Source organism: Aulostomus chinensis, chromosome 5, assembly GCF_037954235.1.
Source record: "Aulostomus chinensis isolate RoL2024-O1b breed Wild chromosome 5, RoL_Achi_v1.0, whole genome shotgun sequence".
In the NCBI taxonomy this organism is placed as follows: Eukaryota; Metazoa; Chordata; class Actinopteri; order Syngnathiformes; family Aulostomidae; genus Aulostomus; species Aulostomus chinensis.
Window position 1 is genome coordinate 20,875,269 of NC_141324.1, and position 19,873 is coordinate 20,895,141.

Below are 19,873 nucleotides of genomic sequence, written 5' to 3' on the forward strand. Positions count from 1 at the left end.
TATAACAAGCATAATATATATATTATGCTTGTTATAAGCATTCATTAGTAGGTAATAAGGCCCCATACATCTTCATAAGATGATTATTATATGTTAATAAAACTACGTATGTGTTCATTAATTGCAAAATGAATGATATATTAACCTTGATAAGGCATTGTTCTTGCCTTAGATCCAATAACTTTCACGGCTTGCTAGGTGTAAGAAGCTGAGGTAACTATTAATAAGACCATAATAAAGGATTTATTAACCTTAATAGGGTCTTACTTTAGATCCAATTAGTAAAAAAGCCAAAGCATAGCTTAATAAGTCTTAGTAAAGTTAGTTAACTGCTAATAAAGGCATAGTAAAATGTATATCAATCTTAAAAAGGCATTGTTCTTGCTTTAGATCTGGTGGATGCAAGAAGCTTCGTTAATTCCAAGGATTTTTTAACCTTCATAGATTTGGTAGGTGCAGATTAAAAGATTTATTAACTTTAATATGTTCCTGCTTTTGAGCTAGTGGCTTAAGAAGTCATTTAACAACGTTAGTCTTATGGTTTAACAAAGAACAGTAAATGTGTTCGTTACACATTTTTACATTTTATATTCTCGTAGTAGTCACTGCTATGGTGGAAGAACATCTTTTAAACCCAAATTGCGTTGCGTGCATCAGGTGTCGTTCTTGAGACTTGACTCAGGACTCCAGTGTAAAGACTCACTTGGGAATAAGACTTGCAAATCAATAACCCTGTCCCTCCTCCGGCTTTTATGCTTCCCTCTTCAGAGAATTTGCCAAGGAGAGAGAGAGGGTGGAGAACAGGCGGGCCTTCATGAAGTTGCGGCGCCAGCAGCAGGTGGAAAGAGAACTGAACGGGTACCGAGCCTGGATAGACAGGGCAGGTACTGGTCAGCTGGATACCTTCACATCAGCAGCACACTCACCATCGACAAGGTCACACATGATCTTGGAGTCATGATGAGAGTTTTTAATTATCAATTGCATCATCCCTAAATAGCTGTCATCTTTAGTGCCATAAAACTGTTGCCATCTGATAGGTTTTTGGTCTGGGTGATCTGTCGTGACTTACTCTTTCACACATTTGATAAAAATGTCAAGAACTTAATAGAATTCTTCGTTATTTAAAGTAATCACTCGCTTACTAATTATTACGAATGAGAAGAACAAGCATTGCTTTTAGGTCTGTACGCAAAATTACAGGCAGGAATCCAGTAAATAAGTAGTTGAACGCATGACAACATGAAAAGCTAAAAATTCAAATTCACAAATGCACATAGTTTTAATTCCTCAGTTTGAGTTCAACATATGTATGATATGTTTACTAATTTAGGGAGCATCAGAAGTGCTGGTAGATGTATTTATGTAATTCAAATGGGTTAAACATTTCCAGTCTTAATGCTAAGCTAAGTAAAGCTGAGTTCACCATCTCTTAGCATGATATTTAAGGACGTATCATTGGTATCAGTCCTCTCATCTGACCTTCAACATGAAGTGAACAGATCTTTGAACCATTTCTTTCATTTTATCTAAATGCCATTTTTAACCTTGTGAGACAGAACCAAAGATAATTCACCAGTTTATCGGTCAATCTTTTTTCTAGCAGCTTTTGAAAAGAGATCACTTTGACTGCAGACTCTTTCAGAGCTTTTGGACCTGAGTGGCTGTGTTGAGTTGCAAACACAGCGCTGCAATGGCAATCGCTAGTCTCCCACGCTAGTAGAGGGTGAGAAAAAGGTGATACTGACTCACTGACTTAAATTTGTGTGCATGTACATACGCGTGTGAGAACTGTGTGTGTTTGTGTGTTTACATGCGTGTCTGTGTGAGTTTCTGTTTGTGAGAGGGAACTGTGCTTTTTTTCTGCGGCCGTGGATGTGGGTGAGTGTGGGAAGAGAGAGAAAAGCGAGGGGAGATACAGGAAAGAGAGAGCAAGAATAAGAGCTACTTCTATGAAGAAGGTCACACAGGCCTCTGAAAGCAGCATTTACATCACTCTGGCTTTTCCCTGTAAATGATAGCAGACATCCAGAGACGTACACAACCCTGCCATGTAAACATCAGCGTCTCACAATTTGAATTTTGCCCTGATTAAAGCAGGTCTGTGTATAATCTCCAATTTGATTGTATTACAGAGGAGGTGATGCTTGCCGAGGAGAACAAAAATTCAGGGAGATCACCATTAGATGGTAAGCTCACACATCTGGGATGATGGGGCTCTGTGAAAATCATATATCTGCATGTGTCAGATGCAGTTCCAGTCAACAGCTTAACCACCTCCCTAAATGATTGTGCAAGCTGTAAGTAACCATAGCAACATCCCTCATGCTACAATACAGATTACAGTAATGTTCCCTGGTGGAATGAACTTATCTGTGGGCAACACTGACCACAGCAACACTTGAAATTGAATGCTAATTTAAACAGAGCTTCTGTTTTCTCCTTCTGTAAGTGGCTGTAGATGAAGTGTACGAATAACAGAACTAAAGTGTTTATGCTGCATGTATCATATCTTTATAGCATACCTATCGTCTTTTTTAACTGTCAGTGATTCATTGACCTCCACATGCATTATGAAACACAGTTTAAGTTGAATTCCTTGTTTAATTAACATGCATTTATTCAAATTTATTGAGAACTTCATTAAACATGTTTTTGTATACAATATTAGTGCTAAAGCGAGCGAGTAAGAAAACTGGTGCACGCCGAGGAGCTCCGGGGGACGACAAATATGTGGACATGTCGACAGCTAGTGAGTGAACAACATTTTAATGTCTTTCAAACTAAATTGTATATTTTTAATCTCCCTGTGACCAGGTTCACAATCCTGTCTTCTTTAAATTGTCCTCTGCGCTCGCAGGCATGTCGCGATCCAGGATGAACTTCCGAAGTGGTCGCCGTGGACCTGCAGCCTACCTGCGGCGTAAAGAGCGCATGCTACGCATCTCCATCCGCCGCATGGTGAAGACGGACACGTTCTACTTGATGGTGCTCAGTTTGGTGGCTCTCAACACCATCTGTGTGGCTATCGTCCACCACAACCAGCCCGACTGGCTGACCATCTTCCTTTGTGGGTTTCTCTTTTCATTGTGCTCTTCACATTTTGGCACTTCAGTAGTTGAGGAGTAGTCCAGTTTTTACAATGATAATTGCTTTTTTTCTTGTTCTCTCATCGCCAGACTATGCAGAGTTTGTTTTCCTGGGACTTTTTTTGGCTGAGATGTTTTTAAAAATGTATGGTTTGGGTTTCCGGCTCTACTTCCATTCATCTTTCAACTGCTTCGACTGTGGGGTGAGGTTCTTCTGTTTTGATTTCCTATACTACAAGAACACTAAACACCTCTGGAGATTCTCTCTTTTAAATCAGAAATTTGAATGCCAAAATGAGGAATTTGGATCGTTATAATAACCAGAAAGGAGCAAATATTTGTGATATTTCCTTCAATAATTATTTGTTGTGGTATTTTTGATCAGAAAGCAAACCATTCCAGCACATTCACTTACCACATGAAAATGTTAACACCAGCACTTCACATAAATACTGAAGAAAACTGTATCCAATGCTACTTTTCGTGTTCTACTTCCTCTGGCTCTTTATTAATATTTTTGTCCAGGTGTTTAGGTTATAGTTGTTGCCATGGATATCATCACACTTCATATTACAAAGTAATATGACTTTTAAAAAAAAGTGAACACATTAATCCAAACAATTTTAAAAACATGACAGACAAGTTAAACGAAGCTTGAAAACCTCTGGTTGAGCCTTGAGTTGCAGCTTTAGCTGTCTGAGCTTGAGAGCGTTTATGATTCACTTTTTTTCAGTCTTGAGACAAGCACTTTGACTACAGCTGTCACCTTACACCTCCAAAATATGTCCAGCCCAGCTCCCACTCTCATCTAATTCTCACATGTTCTTAAGAAGTTGCGCATGTGTCTGATTTGTTGCAGGTTATTGTTGGCAGCATCTTCGAGGTGGTTTGGGGCTTCTTCCGACCCGGCATGTCTTTCGGCATCAGCGTACTGAGGGCGTTGAGACTACTGAGAATTTTCAAGATAACCAAGTAAGCGGGACACCAAGACTGTTTCTGTAGCTGCACTAGACCTGGCCTATAGAGTAAAAGTACATACAAACCATGTGATCTTTCCTCATCAGATACTGGGCATCTCTCAGGAACTTGGTTGTGTCCCTCATGAGCTCCATGAAGTCCATTATCAGCTTGCTTTTTCTTCTCTTCCTCTTTATTGTGGTTTTCGCTCTGCTGGGGATGCAGCTTTTTGGTGGAAGGTAAGAAAGGACGTCCTAACATTTTCACCTCATTTCTGTTCATTTGCATATTAAACCTTCATTTAAGAAAAAAGAAACAAACACGTCAGGGTTTGAAGCGTTTTCTACAAACCTGCAAATTGAACAGCAGTTTCTTCATCTTTGATAAGAAGAAGGGAAATGACAAGTCTGCATGAAAATAGCTCTGCATTCTCCTCCTCCTCTTCTTCCTCCTCCTATTCTTCCTTGGTCATATCTGACCCTGCTTTCCATCTTCCTCCCCTCTAGGTTCATCTTTGAAGATTACACTCCCACCAACTTTGACACGTTTCCAGCTGCCATCATGACAGTGTTTCAGGTTTGGCTCCCACAGATCCCCTCATTCTGCCTGCTCTCCATGACACATTGCACCCTGGGATATTTCTCACCCCAGGCACAGATTAAACAACTCTGCTCACTCGCTCTCCACCCCCTGCCTCCACGGTCTTCCCACACATCCATGCACACATATGCGCACATGAATATCAGACAAGCGAAACGTGGAGGAATCCACATCTGATCTGCTACAATCCGCTGTGAAGGAGTGTTTTAGTGGCAAATATTGTCATTACTGGTTTGTAGACATGAGATATTTTATGTTCCCTGAGCTGTGTTATTATTTATACCAATAATCTATGCATTTACCTGCAGATTTTGACCGGTGAAGACTGGAATGAAGTTATGTACAATGGAATTCGCTCTCAGGGTGGCGTACAGTACGGCATGTGGTCATCAATCTACTTCATTGTGCTCACTCTGTTTGGAAATTGTATCCTTATTGAGCCCCAAAAGGGACAACGGAGCTCTGATAACAAATACCAGTTCGTGCCCAGTTATAAGAAGTTCATCACTCAAACACAAGTATAAATACCAGGGTGTAGAAATGTTAATGTTGTCTTGAAGTCACCAAGTATTCATACAAAGCTATACAATTACTGGATTGCTGTTCATGCTGATTCATTTTGAATGATTTATACAGTAGAGGATAGTTTTGAGGAATACTTCACCCAAAAAGTGTATTTTGCCTTTTTTTTGGCCTCAAGTTCTCACAAATGGGTATCAAGGTGTCAGATTTTTTTTTTCCCCTCCTGCATCACGTCTTTTTTACTTCAGAATGCAGAGAGAGCCAGCCACGTATATATATATATATATATAGCTTAAAGCTAATGGAGACTGAGGGCTAACAACGTTTATGTTCCAATCCACATACAGTTGATTTGAAATAAGAACAAACTTTTACCCTTCACACTTGGTGCTACCTTGAACAAGTGTGAGATATTTTTGGACAGTTTTGCTAATGTCAGTCATCAGTCCCCATTAACTTCAAGCTAAATATACATAGCTGGCTCTGTCTGCATTTTGGAGTCACAAAGCCATGAAAAAGGAAAAGTAACATCTTTATGGAATAATAATATGTACTTTTAAGACAGTTTTTTTTTTGGTAAAGTAATTATTAGTAGAATTTAACACATTGGTTATATCTTTTCTGTATGCTATATATCCATCCTCCCTAGAGTCAGACGAGGAGAAGGTGTGAGAGATCCACAGACAACAGCTGACCGCTAGTTAGCTTAGCACAGTGAATGGCTGGTAGTTTTGGAAAGTGTTAGCACGCTCCTAGCAGAATGTTTGCTCTTAACTGTCTTCATGATAGACACACTGCTTAACGTCTTTTTGGCCATCGCCGTGGATAATTTGGCCAATGCACAGGAACTGACTAAGGTTTGAACTGTTTTCATTTGAAAATGATTTGGCTGCTTGGCTATTCGCGTGCCTCGCTGATGACAGCATACACAAGTGAAAATGTTATGGATGTGCGTTTGTCAGGATGAAGAGGAGGAGGAGGAATTCTTCAACCAGCGGTACGCGAGAGGAAGAGATGGCTTGATATCAGAGTAAGTTATTGGTTAACGTCAAACAAAATTCCCATATTAGGATGAGATATTCACAGTTCATCTCTTCTCTTCATCAAATTATACATTAAAAGTGGAAGAACGTGTTGGAGCAGGTTGTCAGACCCTTTTAGTAACAATCTGAGCCTCTTAGTGGAAGGAACAAACACCAATGCCCTATTGCAGCTGTGTCACAGTTGCTAGTCATAACGATCTCTTTCCATTAACTGTTACTGTCATTTAGCCCCCAAAAACAGCACGATAGGGCACAGGTTTAAACTACTGGGACTGTCCTGTAACCTTCATGGGATTATTGGTTGTTTGTATTGAGTCTCTGAACCTCTTCAGCAGCATCACTGAAACTCCCTCTGGCTCAGCCTCTGATTGTGATGAACTTTCGTCCTCGCAGTGACCTGATGGCTTTCCCACAGGTCTAATGATCCAGTAAGTTGGGCAGAGGAGGGCAGGAGGTATTTTTAAAGGTTTTTGGGAATAGTGGGAAGTCTCAATGTGTCACTCTAATGGGAGGAGACACACTTTGGAGTGTGTCCGATTTCCTGGTAATGACTACAGTGTCACGGTGGCGACACAGATCAGGTTTGTTGCAGGGAAGAAAAATGGCTACACGACCGTCGAGGGCGTTAGTGATTATTTCTTAAAACAATGATGTGGTTGGTTTGAAGATTGACATTATTTTGCATGTTTTAAAACATTATTATGAACTTTGCGTTTGGTGTGTTAGGTTTGATCGAATATGTTTTGACTGCTTTATTTGTTTCAGGCAGCCACAGATTTGAGCTCACACAAATCAACCTGTAGAGCCTTGAAAATTGCTTGACAACTAATTCTGCTGACGAACTATACATTTTCTTATTTCAGTGATGAGTATAATGTGTTTTATTTATTGAATTTATCAATTCATCAACATAAATACTTGCATTATTACTATTATTATTTCTGGCATCTTTATGATCAAAACTTACATCAGGATGTCAAAATATTGAATGACGAATTTCACATCCTAAGAGTTTTACATCCCTGGTTGTTGATTTAGCAGCACAGGCTAGCTAACCAGTCAGCTGTTGGCGAAAACAAAACCGAACACGCAAATCCCAAAACTGTCACTTTGATGACTGGTAGACTTTGTTACTATGACTCTGTAGTTGTGACACTGATTGTATCATTTGTCTGTTGCATATTTGAATGTTAGTCTTGTATTCATTGCAGCTATCAAGTAACAGATTTTGCTGTTGATTACAGTGTTTTGCTGGTTCCATCATGTTGTCCTGTTTTATGACTGTTATGTGGCACTGACCAAAATGTTGTCTATCAAGGTATTCAGTCATTACTATGACTATAAAAACCTACGCTCTATAATATTTAAGGGTATTTTATAAACCGTTGATTAATTCATGCATATGTGCTGGCATTTTTCATGATTAAGTACCTGTTTCAAGCTTTTCAAACATATACGATTGGGAATTCTTTACATATTTTGGGCTGTGTCACAAGAAATGTTCTGTGTATGTTGTACAACACTAATGTCTTGTTTTCAAATAATCACTCATTGATTACATGGACAACAAAAGAATCTGACTGCCAGTAAGTATATGCATCTGTGTCACAAAAATTTCTCCCGTTTCTCGAATCAGTCATTGAGATTATTTTCTTGATGTTTTGTTAATCCTGCACTTCCCCCTTTTTGTTCTCGTGGGTTGTTCTTCTCTTTATCTTTTATCTGTCCTTATCTCTCAGGTATCTTCTTTTTGTTAATTTTTGGATGCATTTGTATTGTTTAGCTTGAAGTACTCTACATATTTTTCATGGGAAATGATTTCTGTAACTGTTTAATTGATAGTATGAATTCAACAGAAAAGGCCTGGCCTTCTCTTGCAAGTTTTACTTGTTTTAGCATTTTTTGCACAACTGTTTGCTGTATGAACAGTAGTCTTAATGTTTTCCCAACTGTCTCTTAAAGTGATAGTTTGATATTTTGGAAAATATTGTTATAATCATTTTGAATAGAAGATTGATACCATTACTGTCACTTCCATATGATGCCAGTTAACTTATTAAGAATAAAAACTGGAAAAACTGGGAAACAGCTGGCAGAACAATCTAGCCGATCAACTTTTAAGCACCTTTAATGATGTCATGTTCTGTTATGTGTTGGACTGTTTCCTGTGGTCATTGTAAAGGTACCAGACAGCCAACAGAGTCTACAGAAATATTCTGTCCAGCATATAACACCTTAGATCCAGGCCAGCTATTTCCCCCTCTGCCTCGTCTTTATGCTATGCTAAACCAAGCAAACAAGCTGCTGGCAGAAGTATGTTTGGTTTCAAACTTCTAATCTAACTCTCAACAAGATGGTGAATGGAAATGTTTTCCAAAATATCCCACTAATCCTTTAAATTTGGGTCTATTGCTGCCTCATAGTGATGCGTTTTATCTTGTGCTCCTTAGTGGGCGAAGAAGACCCTACCTATACAGGAAACGGGCCATCCACCGTGGTCGGCCGGCCTTCCCAGATGAGCTGGAAAGCGCAACAGGAGCGGCAGATGAGCAGCCCCTCAGTGGCTCTAACGCCTTCGCCAACCGCCGTGAGAGAAGGAGAAAGGTTAACATGTCTGTTTGGGAGCAGAGGGCCAACCAGCTGCGTAAACGCCGCCAGATGGCGAGCAGAGAAGAGCTCTTCAGCAGCCCAACTGAGGACACGATCGAAACACCCACCATTGCCCACCACGTCCCCGCTCTTTCCCCAGAGGTCAGCCCTGCTCACCTGCCCGAGTCACCTATGTCAGTTGGGATGCCCCTCCCTGAGCCCCCGATGTCCATATCCATCCCCATACCTGAGCCCCCAACAGCCGAGCCACTAGTTAACCTGACTGAGGAGAAACCTGGAGGAGCAAACCATCGAACTGCTGGAGGGGGCAGACACAGGATGGCCCGCAAGTTCAGATCCACTCAGGGGCCGGAAGAAGGCGCGAGGCACAGACGCCATCGTCACCGCGATGCTCGCACCGAGGCCAAGAGTCTGGACTATGCCCAGACACAGCATGAGGTACCACTGGTCAGGCGGTCGCTCAGCCAAGAGAGGAAGATACTGGATGAGAGGGAAGAAAAAGAGGAAAGAGAAGAGAGGTCTGAGGAAGGAGGGCAGGATGATGGTGGGACCTGCATCGCCAACCCTTATGCAGATGTTGGAGAAGACTGTGGCAGGTAGGGCTGCTCTCGTATTATACACGATGTACATTTCCAAAGAGGAATAAGAGAGTCCACATACTCATACTCTGAACTACTGTAGTATGTTTGTACTGCCCTTTTCAGATAACTTCATTAGATCTGAAATATCCCTGAACATTTTCCCTTGGAAGGACTTTTTCATCTCTTTGTGCGTATTTTGGAGGACAGTTGTCCTGTTTCGGCTAGAAACATTACATCCCCATATGTATTTTGAAGGAGTTCTGTGTTGTTGTACTCATCTAATCCATACTGGCTATGAAGAGGCTCTTTTCATGTGAAAATGAATTCCAAAGAGGCTTCAGCAGCCACACAAACTCTCAAATCAAGTGTACATTTCCAACGGCACTCTTTCCGCTCTGACCGGGAGCAGAGAGGGAGGGAATTTCATACTCGAAAAAGATAGTCATTTTGATGCCCTGTTGAGTTCGAGGGAGGAATTTCTCTCAGGTGATAATGTCCAGTGGGATGTCAGATCAAATTGACCTCCAGCAGATAAATCAGAATACAAGAAAAGGTTGTTAGAAACTTGGTAATTGATTTGAAGTTCGTAGTTTGTTCTTAGTGTGAATTTCAATTGAGTTGTCATTTCTTTCCTGTCTCAGAGGTGGCGTGATTCCTGACCCTCCTCGGTGTGAGCAGCTGCTGGACTGCACCTGGACAGAGCAGGGTGAAGGCGGGCATGCAGACCAGTATGAACCTCTTTGTCAAAACATCCCAGTGGAGGCTGCTTTAGAGGCTACAGAGTTTACTGTGCATGCCACTGAATCTGAGAACCGGCCCGGTTCCCTTAGTCGTGACAAGTCCAAGCTGGAGGGATGCGTGGCCATTGAAATGTCTGCACAACCACTGCTGGAGCTCACACCCATGACAGGTATCGCTGTGATCACTGCCCACTGTTGCCACACGCCTTTACTCTGCACCATGAAGTGGGATTTAGTGTCAGTATCACTCGGTATCAGAGTGTGTAGGTGTTCTGACATCTGCTCAGAGGACCACACTTAGTCATTTTTGTTAATCCATTGTATTTCTGACTCACACGGTGCCCGTGGACAGCTAAACCCTGTCCTCTCACATCTCTATCTGGGTTGTAGTGAACAGTAAAGAGTTGGAGGCATACCACTCTGAGCAGACCGAGAGAGAGGAAGACACAGAGGAAGAGGAGCCCCCACTTCCCCCCAAACCTGTAGCTCCTGACAGCATGTTCATCTTCAAGGCCTCTAACCCGTAAAATGCTCACAATCACTCAAAATCGCGCCTTATCAAAGGAAAGAGGTAGTTTTTGCTGATTTTTCATTCTATGTTTCCCCTTCCTCCTCTCCGATGTGCAGTATCAGAAGAATCTGCCACTACGTGGTTACGTTACGCTACTTTGAGATGACAATCCTGCTTGTCATCGTGGCGAGCAGCATTGCGCTGGCTGCTGAGGATCCTGTGTGTACCAGTTCAGACAGGAACAAGGTAAAATCTAACTGCAACTGAAGTATGATGTTTCTCTCGTTATCTATAGTGGGATGAGAGGTTAATATTGTGTTGAATTGTAACGTGTCAGAGCGCCGCTGGTTGTCCAGTATTTACATACATGTATCCCGTAGGAACACATAAATAATTTAATCGTGCTTCTCCGCGAACATTCCAAATGTAGTCCTACCAACTGGGGGGGGGGGGGGGGTTCTGTTGAAAAAAATGTGTTTCATCCACCAAATAAATGCCCCCCTAAAAAGCCGTTGCTCCCCGTGATCTGCCCGGAAGACAAGCTGACCCGCATCTCCTGAAGGTAAGACCCTCACTATAGATGACGACTTCCTGCTTCAATAAATCCAAAATCTCCCTTCAAGTAAACAATCTTCTTAATACTTACACTCTCTTTAACATATAGTTCTGAAAGGGAGCGGACTTCTAAACAACATACCCAGGCTAAAATGCCATTGATGAACTTCTTGCTCAATTCAGATTCTTCAGGTTTACTGTTTGATCTCAAGTTGACATAACACCATCAACAACAGAGTGCCTTGACACATTTGCTGGCTCGTGCGCACACGCAGACACACACACACACACACACACACACACACACACACACACGCAGACACACACGCAGACACACACACACAGGGTGAGAATGAGCAGTTTGCCAGGGAAATAGCTGTGCGGTTTGTTTTCACAACTCAGTATCATGAGAAGTGTCAAGAGTAACCAAATAAGCACAAACTACTAGAATCAACTCAGCATTTGGCTGTGATGAGAGAGAAGACAGAAAGAGTGTCTATTTTTGGCAGCATTATTCTGGGTTTTAAACGTAAACTAACAGTTTCAACATCATTTTTGAAAGTAGTGGAATGTCGCCTCTGTTATTTACTTTGTCCTCCAAGGTCTGAATGTCAAAATCAGTCCAATAGTGCGCTAGTCTGCTAATTCTGATAGTAACAGGTTAGAAGGAGCTTCTCTGTCTACTTTATAGTAACTTGCAAACCATCCATCCATCCATCTATGCATCCATTTTCTACCTTCTTATACTGTGAGGTGGCAGTGCCACCACTGCACCATCGTGCCACCTGACTTGCAAACTACAATTAACTATTTTCAAAATTACTCACCTGAAATTCCTATATTTTTACACTTTGGTAAAAATGGGGATAGGGGGTCCAAGGTGGCAGACCGTCTCTTGTGTTTTTGATTGTCTTTATGGAGTAACAAGATCAGCTCCTACAAAGCCAGGAGGCTGTCTGCTGAATTCACTTTGAAAAAAAATGAACTAATGTGTTAACTAACATGAACGTGTAAGAGGCATGATGACTGGTAGAGTAAACTGATGAGATGTGATTGATAGGAGGTTTACCAGGCGTGAATTGGTGTGCCAGACTGTATCTTTAAGATGTTTTTTTTTTTCAAATGTTTTTAATGTACACAGGTCCTCCGTTATTTTGACTATGTCTTCACTGGAGTGTTCACCTTTGAAATGATCATTAAGGTGGGAACCGTGATCTCAGTATTGTTAAAAATGTTACATCACTGGTGTCAGAGGGTTCACTGCCTGTATGCGTTAACCTTTTCTCCGTGTGTGTCCTTGTGGGTGTGTGTACATCCTCCAGATGATCGATCAGGGTCTCATTCTACATGACGGCTCTTATTTCCGAGACATGTGGAACATCCTGGACTTCATCGTGGTGGTGGGAGCTTTGATTGCCTTTGCGCTGACGTGAGTCACTATATAGTGCTGCCTGTTGATGACTAAAGACTGACTCACTGCAGCAAATCATCCCGGAGCATACACTATTGTTATATATGACCGTCCTTCAAAGACACTTAGCAACTTCGAAAAATACATTCTGCCCCATTGACAAAGAGGAAGCTCGCCAACTGCAACAGGGAAGAATGCACGATCATGTGAAGAAAAAACAGGATTTTATATTCCGTTTGGGTGTTTAATGTGTCATGATTGATATTTATATATATATATATATATATATTGTGATGATGTTTGTTGTATGGTAGAAAGCTGTACCGTATGTTAATTTCTCTGTTGTGAATATAGCTGTGATGCTCTGATCTCTCTTTATTTCTCGACCTTTTCTCTGTTGTTCCTGTGGATGTTTCTGTTGGGGCTACCAGGAATGTGATGGGGTAAAAATTTCAGTCACACTAAAACCCTAAACTTTTCCCATAAACATCACCTATTCCATGTTTCTTGATTTATCATTTTGTGTGTTCTGTTTATTTTGTTTTTGTTTGTATTGTCTCACCAAACAGAGCCTGGCATTTAAAAAAAGGTAAATGTCTTTGTTCATTTGCAGATGCAAATTAGTCATTTGGATTTACCTCATTTGTTCCAGCATGATATTAACTGTTGCACATCAAATGAATGGAGCGTTTCATTGTAAAAAGATAATACACTGTTTAATGCCTAAAATGCAGACAGGAGATAAAACAATGTGAAGATGGTAAACTTTGGAGTTACCTCATCATAGATTCTCCAAATCCCTGCAACTCTGCTGGAGGGGAACGGTGATTAACACGTCAGTCTGAAATCAACTGTAGCTGCATTCAATCGGATGAAGGCCAAATCGTCAGCATCATCTCTTATCTTACGCCATATTTTTCGCTGCACTTGATAATTGTGATGTAATAGAAACACCTTAACAAAAATGTGTCTTCTGGTCATTGAAAGAAGTGTTCGAGTATGTACATGTTGGGGATCTTATTGCCATTTTGTATTTTAAAAGCACAAAGTGTGTTTGCTTTTGGCTGGCAGACCAACTTCAAGTTTCAGTTTTGGCCGTCCAAGGGTAAAAATGTGGGCAGCCCTGCTCTAAATGGACCCAAACTTTGACAGCAAACTAACCCACACAGCATTACAGAGCCACCAGACCTCCCTCACTGAATAGGCGAAGCATTTACATGAGTGTTGTTCCGTGTCGTACCTTAATCTGGTGAAGGATGGACTCATCTGAGTATATCACTTTTATCCAAACCACTGAGCTGTAAAATGTGCTTCATCTCTTTAATGAGGGGGCTTATGCAGTGCAACCCTACTCCAACATCCCTCTCTATGTGATTGTCTGGTCACGTCCTGCCGTATTTACTGAGCAGAGATCTAAATTTTAATGCAGACGTCACTTCAGTCACTGAAGCTCCTGCCATCTGTGTCCCAACAATGAACCCTCTTTCAAAGTTACTCAAATCTTTTTCCTCCTCCCGTCTCAAACCAAATTCATGAGCAACTGGTATTTTCTACACAGGTCACAGAGCACGATTGAATATTAAATCTGCAGGTGAACCGTGCAGTATACCTGTGATGAATTCACCTGTACTTGATGCAGAACTACATGACAATAATGATTGAAGTCACTCAGCTCCAACTGCAATTTTATACAGGACTGTGCTGAAAATCTTGCATTTATCAGTAAACATGATTAATGAAATTTAGTCATTTTTTTAGGCCGTAATTTAGTCATTTGAGATCCCAAAAGCTTATTAGTGCAAGCAAATGCGTTATTAATCTTCGTGTACAAATACCTGCCAGGCTCTGTCTCACTTCAGGTTCTGTCTTTCATTGTCATTAAATTATGCTCGTGTGTTGATTTTATTGGCTTGGACTTTGTTGAAATAGCTGTGTCGTGTGTTGTGGTGTATTAATATATAACTGCAAAAAATACGTCTCTAAACGGCGCGTTTGAATGTGAACAGAAACAACAAAGGCAGAGACATCAAGACGATAAAGTCCCTGAGAGTTCTGAGAGTCCTGCGACCTCTTAAAACTATCAAGAGACTTCCTAAGCTCAAGGTGAACATCTGTGAACACCAGTATTCTTGTTTGAGCTGTTATCTCACACGTCTGACAGATTGCGCTTGTTCTTTTCATTCTGCGCCACAGGCTGTTTTTGACTGTGTGGTCACATCTCTGAAGAATGTGTTCAACATCCTCATTGTGTACCAGCTCTTCATGTTCATCTTCGCTGTCATCGCTGTTCAGCTCTTCAAGGGGAAGTTCTTCTACTGCACCGACAGCTCCATGAATACAGAGAAGGAGTGCCAGTGAGTAGATATCACCGAGTCTCGCAGCACAGAGGAAATACTCGCAAACATCGGTTGTGTTAAATTGATTTATTGGTATTATTTTTATCACAATGTGACACGCTCTGATCTCTGTCTTGTGGAGACACTGCAAAAACTCAAATGTAGCACTTTAGAAGTTAATTAAGGTTTTATAACATTCTATGTATTGATGTTTTTTTTTTTTTTTAAATGACTTGTTGGGCCTTTAGATTAAACTCAGCCTTGCATTGATTGATTAATGGCAACTTTTTGGGCAGTGGAAAAAAAAGTTGTGAACACAAAACTCAACTTTATAGTTGAAAGGAGGCGTTTTTTTTTGTTTTTTTTTTGTCAATAATTCCATCAATCCAACAGCAACATTTAAATCCATCCGGAGTTTGTTAGTGAGGCAGCGGCAGGTTCAAGATTTTCATGCCCGTGGTTCTCTTTCCACTGGAGTATATCACCATGGTAACACTGGTGATTTAACCTGGTCTGAAGCAGATCAAGATGGCAAAAAAAAACCAAAACAACAACAACGTACAAAAGCATCACTTCCTGACTGATCACTTCTGTTGGAAAATAACAGCCTCCTTCCATGCATATTTAATAGCAAATATTCATTGGCTTCTGTATTGTATAGTAATTTTTGCCTATGACAGAGACTGATTAAGTACTAAAGGCCAGGACTGGTTGACTTGATAAGATTTTGTATTTCTCTGTTTGAATTATGTGTTTGTACATTTTCTCATGTCCCCTAAACACTCTGATACCATCAGGGTTGCAGCTTAAACACTAATAATGGTATCGATTTCCCAATTATTTCTAATTCATCATCTGCAGTTATATGTGATTTGAGTCTTGCAGCCTATTCATTTCACACGGTGGGTGTTTCTGCCAGCTTTCCTTCCTGGCTTTGACCGCCATGTTGCTTCAAGCCTGTAATGTTTGTTGAAGATGATGGTTTGTTCCTGTTGAGAGAAATGTGGGTGATTCAGCCTGGCCCTATTTATTTGAACACACATTTACACTGGGAAAACTTTGGTTGATTCAAAGTGTTGATACACCGATTATCCCCGACAACAGCTGTTGAGATTTCTCCAGTTAACAATAAAACAGCAAATTAGTCTTCGATATGCGGGACCTGATTTGTGATTCAGACCCCTGGTAAAGTATCATATTTGCTCTCCTTTAGCTGAACCATCTTGCTGCCTTCAGCAGTGAAAGGCAGCTTTGTTCACCAGCTATGGGACAAGTAGGTGGAACTCTCGTAGCTTCGAAGTTCTATGAAAAGCCGCAGTGTTGGGTTGTAATTGTCCTCGGATTTATGACTATAATCAACATCTCTGACCTTACAAATTATCCAATGCATTGGTGCTATGAAAATGAATCAATCAAAAAAAAATTTGGAGGCTGACATTACCAGCAGCAGGAGGTGAGAACGAAGGACTCCACGCAAAAGCCTGACACAACTAGCAGGGACCGAAGTAATAGAAGTGCTGAATTAATCAGTGAGTAACGTGAAACAATGACCTGTGGGCCGCTCTGTTCCCTACAGAGGCTACTACATTGACTACAGCAGAGACAAAAAAGAGGTGAAGAGGAGAGAGTGGAAGAGACACGAGTTCCACTACGACAACGTCTGCTGGGCCCTCCTCACTCTTTTCACCGTCTCCACTGGAGAGGGATGGCCTCAGTAAGAATATATTCACAAGGCTGCACATTTTCCAAATCAGGCTCACTCACGTGGAAGTAAACTAGAGTTTTATTTATTGTTCCTCTGTCTGTCTCACCAACAGAGTCCTGCAGCACTCCACTGATGTTACAGAGGAGAGCATGGGCCCGAGTCGAGGGAACCGCATGGAGATGTCCATTTTCTACGTTGTCTACTTCGTAGTCTTTCCATTCTTCTTCGTCAACATCTTCGTGGCTCTTATCATCATCACCTTCCAGGAGCAGGGCGACAAGATGATTCAGGAGTGCAGTCTGGAGAAGAATGAGGTGCACAGCAGTGAAATATGGTGTAGACACATTAAAAAATGCTCTTAATTATCATCTTCAGCATCTTCTTTTTCCTCTATCAGAGGGCTTGCATTGACTTTGCCATCAGCGCCAAGCCAATGACCCGCTACATGCCCCAAAACAGACAAACCTTCCAGTACAGACTGTGGCACTTTGTGGCGTCGCCCTCTTTTGAGTACACAGTGCTGGTCATGATTGCCCTAAACACCGTGGTTCTCATGATGAAGGTAAAGTCAAACTGTTGTCTGGTGTTGTAGCTCATACTCAGAAGCCTTTTCCATTACATCAACATAAAAGGAACATTCTCTTATGGATCTAATGGCCTCCAGGCAGAGGTAGAAATGTCCAATGATTTGTTATCTGGTGCTTTAAAAGCTTTGACTCCTATGAAGTCTGAGGTCAAGCAAACTTTGCGTTGAGATTTTTCTTGTTTTTTCATCATTTTACATTCTTGAGCAGTTTTTAAGCCTCTGCTGGCGTATTGAAAACAAACAACTAGTGAACGAAAGTCAGTCGCTTTTTCCAACATTCTCTTTACTGCCGTTATCTGCCGATCACAAGTTAATTATTGTGCTATCTTGAGATTACTAAGCTTGTTTCCTCATGATATTGGGTTAAATCAGCTCATCCCCAATACACACAGTTTGCTAAGTGTGTTGTTAAAGGTTATTTTTTAGTTTATTTATGTATTTTCAGGGGTTACTTGGGGACTCACTTTTTAATTCGCGGTTCGTTTGTTTGTTTGTTTTTTTGTCTGCTGACTTCCTCTGTTACCAGATGGCAGGTGGCATTCAGTTTAGCTCAAAATGATCGTAAGAAACATTTCATTTTCTAGGACAATGCACTAAATTCTAAACACACACGAACCTAAATATTCACCAGTCTGTGTACACAAACTGCACATGTGAAACTCTCAGTAAAGCTCACAGCTCTTCTTTATGTGGAGCAAAATCCAACCATCAAGAGCTCCTTTACTATTAATACACTGATTAAGGTTCTAATTGTCGTTTTGCTCTTTTCCTTCAGTACCACTCAGCCCCAACTGCCTACGATACTGTCCTAAAGCACCTCAACACGGCCTTCACCGTCCTCTTCTCTCTGGAGTGTATCCTCAAGATCATGGCGTTTGGTTTTGTGGTGAGTTCAGAAACAAGGACCAAAGACCAGGAAACGCTATAAAGCACCCCATCAAGCTAACAAATATAGAAATGATCTGTCCGCAGTCAAATATTAGTCCTTTTTTTCTTTCCTGTAGAACTACTTTCGAGACACTTGGAATATTTTTGATTTTATCACCGTTCTGGGCAGCATCACCGAGATAGTTGTGGATTTACAGGTGAGATACTGCCAAGACACCATTCATTTTCACACCGTTGTGACCTGAAGAAAAATAAAGGACACAAATAGCAGGCTTTTAATGGCAGGTTCTTTCTTTCCAAGCTTTTAATGTGTTACAATCCCTTCCTGCAGACACAACTTAAGAAGTTACCATCTGTGTTTTACATACTGTCTCTCCTTTCCTGTCTGACACTCTCTCTCTCTCTCTCTCTCTCTCTCTCTCTCTCTCTCTCTCTCTCTCTCTCTCTCTCTCTCTCTCTCTCTCTCTCTCAGTCGGTGAACACCATCAACATGAGTTTCCTGAAGCTTTTCCGAACAGCCAGGCTGATCAAGCTCCTGAGACAAGGTTACACCATTCGTATCCTGCTCTGGACCTTTGTACAATCTTTCAAGGTCGGACATTTTGTGATTCATTTTTTTCTCTTTTTGGCAAAAAAGTGGTTTTATTCAGAAATAAGTCAGCTGTCTTTTTTGTCTCCGCTCCCACAGGCTCTTCCGTACGTCTGTCTGCTCATAGCTATGCTTTTCTTCATATATGCCATCATCGGAATGCAGGTACCTTTTTTCATTTATGATATTATTTAACTTTTCTCTTACATTTTTCAAAGTTTGACCGGAGCAACTTTGTTCCTGCAGGTATTTGGAAACATCAAGCTGAATGATGAGAGCCACATCAATCAGCACAACAATTTCAAGACCTTTTTCAGTGCGCTGATGCTCCTCTTCAGGTCAGCTTTTCATGTTGAACCTCATTTTCAGAATATTTCTCAAACATCAATCTGTTCATTAAAGTATGTTCACGTTAAAACCACCAGGAGTGCGACAGGTGAGTCCTGGCAGGAGATTATGCTTTCTTGCCTGTCTGGTCAGGAGTGTGAACCCGACCCCTCCATAGCCCCCCTCACCATGTCTCCGGACCACGAGGGAGGCTGCGGGACCGACTTTGCTTACTGCTACTTCGTCTCATTCATCTTCTTCAGCTCATTCCTGGTCAGCGCTCCAACCAAATAATATTCCTGTAACTTTCGAATGTTTACTGTTTCTTCATATATATATATGATGTATGATGTTGCTTGTAGATGCTAAACCTGTTTGTGGCTGTGATCATGGACAACTTTGAGTATCTGACACGAGACTCCTCAATCCTGGGTCCCCACCACCTGGATGAATTTGTCAGAATCTGGGGAGAGTATGATCGTTTGGCCTGGTGAGATTCGATCGTTATTAATGCCGTTTCTTTAACCGTCAGTTAATTCAACCAAGGAGATTGATTTTCAGTTTTTGTTTTAGGGGCTGTTCTTCTTCTTCTGTTTCTTCTTCTTCTTCTTCTTCTTCTTCTTCTTCTTCTTCTTCTTCTTCTTCTTCTTCTTCTTCTTCTTCTTCTTATCATTATTATTATTATCATTATTATTATTATCATTATCATTATCATTATTATTTGTATAGCACCTCTAAAATCTTTGTAACAAAGTGCTTTACAACACCAAAATAAAAGACAGTATCCAATAAAACCAACAATATACAAGTCTTACAAGAAACA

At 41.1% G+C, this 19,873-nt stretch overlaps 1 protein-coding gene across 3 annotated transcripts in view; it reads left to right on the forward strand.

The window, feature by feature from the left end:
* Positions 1–19,873, forward strand: part of LOC147261685 (voltage-dependent R-type calcium channel subunit alpha-1E-like) — a 73,616-nt gene that overhangs the window by 46,992 nt on the left and 6,751 nt on the right. For all 3 annotated transcript variants that reach the window (XM_086203810.1, XM_086203811.1, XM_086203812.1), the window contains 29 exons: positions 769–884; positions 2,136–2,189; positions 2,672–2,752; positions 2,861–3,070; positions 3,180–3,292; positions 3,949–4,061; positions 4,154–4,285; positions 4,553–4,622; positions 4,955–5,072; positions 5,958–6,025; positions 6,131–6,198; positions 8,662–9,417; positions 10,044–10,312; positions 10,533–10,665; positions 10,770–10,899; positions 12,350–12,409; positions 12,531–12,637; positions 14,626–14,722; positions 14,813–14,973; positions 16,532–16,669; positions 16,773–16,974; positions 17,058–17,222; positions 18,022–18,132; positions 18,251–18,331; positions 18,607–18,726; positions 18,823–18,888; positions 18,970–19,061; positions 19,149–19,323; positions 19,413–19,540. In XM_086203810.1, the coding sequence (XP_086059936.1) occupies positions 769–884; positions 2,136–2,189; positions 2,672–2,752; positions 2,861–3,070; positions 3,180–3,292; positions 3,949–4,061; positions 4,154–4,285; positions 4,553–4,622; positions 4,955–5,072; positions 5,958–6,025; positions 6,131–6,198; positions 8,662–9,417; positions 10,044–10,312; positions 10,533–10,665; positions 10,770–10,899; positions 12,350–12,409; positions 12,531–12,637; positions 14,626–14,722; positions 14,813–14,973; positions 16,532–16,669; positions 16,773–16,974; positions 17,058–17,222; positions 18,022–18,132; positions 18,251–18,331; positions 18,607–18,726; positions 18,823–18,888; positions 18,970–19,061; positions 19,149–19,323; positions 19,413–19,540 (4,134 nt within the window). The remainder of the gene's footprint in view (positions 1–768; positions 885–2,135; positions 2,190–2,671; positions 2,753–2,860; positions 3,071–3,179; positions 3,293–3,948; positions 4,062–4,153; positions 4,286–4,552; positions 4,623–4,954; positions 5,073–5,957; positions 6,026–6,130; positions 6,199–8,661; positions 9,418–10,043; positions 10,313–10,532; positions 10,666–10,769; positions 10,900–12,349; positions 12,410–12,530; positions 12,638–14,625; positions 14,723–14,812; positions 14,974–16,531; positions 16,670–16,772; positions 16,975–17,057; positions 17,223–18,021; positions 18,133–18,250; positions 18,332–18,606; positions 18,727–18,822; positions 18,889–18,969; positions 19,062–19,148; positions 19,324–19,412; positions 19,541–19,873) is intronic.